Below are 6,704 nucleotides of genomic sequence, written 5' to 3' on the forward strand. Positions count from 1 at the left end.
GCGACCACAAGGTAAGTATCGTGTATCGATCCAACGAGGTTGCCAAGGCAAGTATCAATTTCGTGACGATTCATCTTCTTGACTGCCTTTGATCTCGTACACAGTGTGCGGATGGCAGCGCTCGGCGTGGCTTGGCCTCGACGGCAACTCAACAATGGCATTCGGCAATAGTCCCACTCTGGTGCTCACCGCGCTCTTGCAGGCAGCACTGCGGTTAGCCCTCAGCCCTGCATTGGCACTGGCACAACGGTACACGGCCACCCAAATTTAATCATGCCTCCACCACTGGATCTGGACTGTCTCTGTGGTTCTTGTTGTTCAGTTCTGAGACTGCCAGCTTCGGTTGCTTGCTTTTTATGATTCAAAACATGCAGTAGCTTTGTTTGAGAAAACTAGTGCTGCTGTTTTTGGCGCTCAAGTGGTTCTTACCAAACTCCCAAAAAAGGTTGGTCCTTACATAAGATGTCTAGATGATGTCTTGACTTCACCGTTGACGCCTATTTTGATGTGATTTAAATGTGTTCTGAACTTGTGATAGAATAGTTGTTGTATTGTAGAATTTTAAGGTGTAATTTGGTGGGAAATGTAATTTCGTATGTCCTTACGCATGTATAGTCTATTTTAATCATCCATCTCTTATATTTAATACTCATCTATCTATTGATTCTTTTTCATATCTCATGATTTTTTCATCTATACTTTCAATACAAATCTCAAAACATGCAGTAGCTACGTTTGAGAAAGCTATTACTCCTATTTTTAGCGCTCAAGTGGTTCTTACCAAACTCAAAAAAAAGTTGGTCCTTACAGAAGATGTCTAGATGATGTCTTGACTTCACAGTTGACACCTATTTTCATGTGACTTGAATATGTTCTAAACTTGTGATAGAATAGTTGCCGTATTGTAGAATTTTAAGGTATAATTTGATGGGAAATATAATTTTGCATATCCTTACATACGAACAGTATATTTCGGTCGTTCATCCCTTACATCTGATACCCATCTATCCATTGATTATCTCACATATCTTATAATTTTTTTACATATTTTTTCAGCACGAATCTCAACGCAAATAATTAGTCATGATAAGACATACGTTTGCATATCCTAGTAGAATATTCTTATTCATAATTTGGTTACGTACCTTATATAGCCTGTTTTCAAGAGAAGAAAAAAAAAGTACCTTAAGAATACGAGTCATGGCACTTGAGCACACAAAAAAATGTGTTATGACCTTTCCTTCAGGACTCCAATTGCTCTGATCTTTTTTTCTTCTTTCTGGTATACCAGTGCTCTGACTATTTTTATACTACAAATCGAAATGGAATTTGCCTTCAGTTCCAACTTCCAATCTGCTCGACCCGTACCGCCGCCGTTTTCTTCTTCCTGAGGCCGTATCGATCTTCCGCAGTTTCATTCGGACCCGTCGCATGGTCGATGGAATACAAACGAACTACCGACTGGTGTTGCTGTGAAATTCAAATATTCAGACACGTCAATCTCTTTCCATTCCTTGGCACCACAAAAGAAACAAAAAAAAAAAAAGAGAGAAGAGAATGAAAAGGCCACTTCCAGAACGTATGCGAAAGGCAGCCGCCGGTCATCGTCTTGGTAGACGATGAAAAGCCGAGAAGGATGGGAAAAACCCGCGGTATCCTCCGTGCTTTTGAGCGCCCGCACGCAGAAACCTTGCGGTCCCGAGGGATTAATCAAATTGATTCACGATCGATGCTTTCTGGCTGCTGCTTAGCTCTAGTGCGCCCTTACCTACTTCGATCCCCTGGCCTGGCCTTATCTAGACGACGATCAGCTAGCGGCTTCGCTTTAGTTTACAATCAGTCGATCAGGCCGGTCCTTTTGGTAGCCGAAGCGAAACTAAAAACGACTCTATTGAATTAATTAACATTAACAATAAGTAATATCTAATTGCAAAGAAAATATTTAGTATATTAAAAATTTTGTTTCGTGAGCTGTTACAATGTCACATGAACGATATCACCACCTACTACGTTATGAGCCATTAGAATCGTTTTAACTCTGAACTCCATATCTCCACTTTCTATCCTCGGAGTCCCGTCGTCTCAACCAGACGATGAGTGATGTCCTCGCGTCCCATGCTTCCTAATCTTTAAGGCATGTATGGATGTAGAGATTGAGGTTTTAAAATCTTTTGGATCTCCCATTGATTTGAAAATATCGGACCGATTAAAGATTTGCAACAATAATTTAGCATCAATGAACAAAGCTGCTTCCCACGTGGGAGGGCCCTCCCTGGCTTCCCCTTTCAGGGGCCGGTGAGTCGCTCAGCCCACTCCAGCGGAATCAGCTTCTAGTGCTATAGGATGGATGCAGACGATGTTACAGTCACAAAACGGCTCCAGCGGAGTCGGCTTCAACCGCTAAGGGATGCGGGTGGAGACGGCACAGTGCTGATGATCGGCAAATTTGAGTTACTCTCTACTCCCTCTCTCAATATTGTTCATATAGGATGACTGTGGTTTGAAAGGATGATGAAAGTAATAGAAGGTAAGTAATATAGTAGTTGTTGGAAATAAAAAATAGATGTTATTATAATAATATTAAAATATATTATAATAATATTATAAAGGATAAATTTTTAAAATATGTATTAGAGATAGTCTTACTGTGTATTTCTTTTGGGTCACAACAGTTTCGCACCTGAAAGCGGGGCAGGTGGGACATGGATACATAATTGTGCCTGCAGCCCTGAGCCTGGTGACCGCCGTGCGCTAACATCATCGCTGAGGTGGACGCTGCGTGAGCCGCGAGTTCTAATCCGTCTGCAGGTTAGTAGTCAAAACAAGCGTGCTGGGTAGTTAGCTGGGTGATGGCAGCTGCTAATTAGCTTCCGTGCCATTCGTTAGGTTTGACTTCTGACTTCTTTTCTAATTCGTGCTGGTTGTGGCTAAGAATTCGCCGTTCTTGCGAGGCAAGGAACTGGAGTTTCGTCCGGTTTTAGGCAAAGGATGATGTTTGCTTCGTTCGTTTCGGGGGATGGTTCTGTCCTTAGCCATATGATCTGTGTGAGAAGCAACAGTAATGGTTCCTCGATCGATGCCAAAACCATTAATCCTTAGTGTTGATATATGGTACTTATTGTTTCAGCCAGAGCTAAACCTAGGGGGAAGCGGAAGGAGCTCAAGCTCTCCTATTGACTGCCACTCCGCTGTAACCTCCCACCATTTTTTACAAGAAAAGAAAGATAAGAAGAGCGAGATAGGATGGAGGAGGATGACGATGATAAAGATCAGTCCTCTATGATTTTGGTGTGTCCGCCGCCGGGGATAGGTACAATGTACCGCATGCAATGGTAAGTCCGAACCTTTTGATCGTCAGACAGCCGGCCCTTTCTAGAACACCATTTGCAGTACCGGTCCATCATTAACTGCGCCGATCGCCGTCAGTTTCCAAGTTTCCAGCATGGAACCGCCATGGAGAAAAAACGGTCGCACAGTGAACCGACCCCGACCAAGAAATTAAAGCACGGGGTTCACGTCGTGCCTGCGCCACGGCCCCTTCGTCGGCTGCGCCCGCGCGAGGCGGTCAGAGCTCAGGAGATGCGCCCAAAGTCCGTGCTCGGCGGCGCGACGAGACGACCAGACTCTCCCTGCCGCTGCGGCTGCGCGGGGGCTTCTAAGAGGATGGATCACGTGACGCGGCGGCCTAAGCGGTGAATCTGGCGACGCCACATGTGCCGCGCACGCTCCTGGTTGCCGCCGTCCGTCTCACTTTGGTGCCACGCGCGTGGGGGCAGAGGGCAACGTACGAGGTGAAACCGACGGTTGCGGGCGCTGGGGCTGTCGTGGAGGCGAAGGATTAAGGCCTCGTTTCGATAGATTTTTTATTTTTCTAGAAAAAAGTTAGAAGTTATTCTATGGACTATCTTTTAGCTCTATTTCTGATGTCCTATGTGATAGATTGAGAAATTGATTGTGATTGAAATAAATTAGAAGGTTTGAGATGAGTTTTTCTATCTTTTGGTATGCTGAAAAGTTAAAAAATTATTATAACAATTAATAACTAAAATTCAATAGTCACACCCACTTTCTCAGCTAACCATAAGCTCTAAAACCACAATCTATCCAAACGGGGCATAAGACCCCTTTGATAGGTCTTTTCTATCTTTTTCTTGAAAAAAATCAGAAGCTATAAAAAAAGTTAGCTTTTGGTCCTGACTTATTGTGCCTTTTAACTGATTGAGAAAGTGGTTATGGTTGAAATGAATTAGAAGTTAAGAAGTAAACTGAAAATAGATTTTCTGACTTTTGGTATGCTGAGAAGTTAAAATTTTATTATAAAACCTAATAACAAAAAATCCACACCTACAAACTTCCTCAATCAATTAGAAACTCTAAAGTCACAGCCTAATTAAATGAGGTCTAAAACTAGTTTATTTTAGCTTCACATCGTGAGAATCTAATTCGTTTTATAGAATTTATGGAAGTTTTTCTATTAAATTCTAAATTGTAAGATTTCGTATACCAACTTCGCTTGTAGAGTGTTGCAGCGAAATGGATTTGCTCGAGCCGGTATCGTGGTCAACACGTGCGGTTCCAGAAGGGCTTGGAAGTCATAACACACGGATTATGTGGACAATACTACGTGTCAACCGGTTTAGTCTTTCCTCCGGCTGCGGTTCATAAATTAAACTTGTGAAGCTTGGTGATGAAAGAATGTATAGCATGAGGTATAACAAAAGCGTGCGGAATGAAGATGAATATGTACGTATGGTTGTGTGAATATGTACATACGTCTGTGTATTATACTAGGGTTTTTAAAAAGATCACATGAGTATTATCCATAACTAACTTATAAATAAATATATGTAGGTACCATATCTACGTACATATATAAGATGCTATTCAATTAGAAGCTCAGACAAGCAATCAAACTTAACGGGGAACAAATTCCCAAAGCTGCTTTCAACACTAACACATCACTGCTGATCCACACATGCAAACACGTCTAAATCCAAAGTAAACTAAGGATACTCTTCAAACCTTCGGAACACTCTAGACACCCTCCAAACCTTCTTAAAACCCCACGTTCCCATCAGCCTTTCAACCTTCAAAGTTCAAACCCTCTCTCTCCACGCCACCACCAACATCTTCCCTCTTCACGTACCGTACCACTTGCACTGGTGCACGCAAAGCCACAGCGCGGCAAAGCGCGCGCCATGGGCACTCTCGTCGGGCACGTCGCGCCGGGCGCCGGCTTCCTCCTCATCGGACTGTGGCAGCTGTTCAGCCACATCCGCCTGTTCTTGCTGCGGCCGAGCTCCTACGCGGCGCCGGTCTGGTTCCCTGTGCGGGGCGTCCGCCACCTCGAGCTCATACTGATCATCGTCGGCACGGTGATCTCTATCCTGATGGAGCTGGTCATCGGCCCCGCGAAGCACCAGCCGTTCGACGACGACGGCACCATCCCGTCCGACCACCTTCACAACTTCGAGCACGCGTCCATCTCGCTGGCGCTCCTCCTGTTTGCGGCCGTCACCATCCACCTGGACAGGGTCCGGGCGCCCATGCGGGACGCGGTGTCGCAGCTTGTCGCCGCGGCGGCGTTCGCGCAGCAGCTGCTCATCTTCCACCTCCACTCGGCGGACCACATGGGCGTGGAGGGGCAGTTCCACTGGCTGCTGCAGACGGTCATCGCCGTCACGCTCGCCACCACGCTGCTCGGGATCCCCTACCCGCGGAGCTTCCTGGTGAGCCTGGTCCGGTCGGCGACCCTCGTGTTCCAGGGCGTCTGGTTCATCGTCATGGGCGTCATGCTCTGGACGCCCGCGCTCATCCCCAAGGGCTGCTTCCTCAACTTCGAGGAAGGCCACGAAGTCGTCCGGTGCCGCACCGACGAGGCGCTCGACCGCGCCAAGTCTCTCGTCAACCTGCAGTTCAGCTGGTACCTGACCGGCACCGTGGTGTTCGTCGTCGTGTTCTACCTTCAGATGGCCAAGCTCTACCCGGAGGAGCCGCGGTACGTGCCGCTGGTGAACGGAGGAGGCGGCGGCAGCGATGGCGACGGCCGGTTCAGCATCGGAGACGACCACGACGACGAGGACGACCTCGAGGCCGCGAAACGTGGCTTCGGACACGTGCTCAGCGACACAAAGCCTATTGAAATCGAGAGGTGAGGGCGTATCTCAGTACCGTAAGGTTAGGATTGTTCGTGTGATTACGATGGACTCTGAATTCCTACATGTAAATTTTAGCTATTTTTCTTAGACCTTCTTAGGGATTGGTGTGGCGAGTGACCGTGACCTTACCCGTAATTCAGGGTAAATTCCGTGCTTGGTCATTCAATTTGTTTTTTAAGCATGTCTGATAATTAAGGGTTTAATGGCTTCAAGCAGGGATTTCAATTTCGTTTTATAATTCTTTTCGTTCATTGGCAAAAGACTAAAATTCGTGAAGTATTTCCGATACTTTTGTCTACTCTACGAGTTTCACATGTTAGTAAAAGAAAATTTTAAAATTAAATATTTCATTCCCCTTTGAAACTGCCGAAACTCATAAAATTCTGCCTAAAATTAATCCTGGCTTCAAGGATTCGTTTGGTTGGCTGCCTTGTGCATTGTCAATGGAAAGTTCAGAGTTGTACCTGAACACTTGTCACTACTGAATTTCCTGCGTCCGCGCTGTCGTCATCTTTTGCCCGTCACCTCGTAGTCCAAGTCTTGGCA

General features: G+C 45.8%; 1 protein-coding gene across 1 annotated transcript; it reads left to right on the top strand.

The window, feature by feature from the left end:
* Positions 1 to 4,948: 4,948 nt before the first annotated feature.
* On the top strand, positions 4,949 to 6,370 carry LOC133901744 (uncharacterized). Its single transcript, XM_062343213.1, has one exon. The coding sequence runs from the start codon at positions 5,199 to 5,201 to the stop codon at positions 6,153 to 6,155; it is 957 nt and encodes a 318-aa protein (XP_062199197.1). The 5' UTR covers positions 4,949 to 5,198; the 3' UTR covers positions 6,156 to 6,370.
* The last annotated feature ends 334 nt before the right edge of the window (positions 6,371 to 6,704 follow it).

The sequence above is a fragment of the Phragmites australis genome, chromosome 20 (assembly GCF_958298935.1).
Source record: "Phragmites australis chromosome 20, lpPhrAust1.1, whole genome shotgun sequence".
Lineage (NCBI taxonomy): Eukaryota > Viridiplantae > Streptophyta > Magnoliopsida > Poales > Poaceae > Phragmites > Phragmites australis.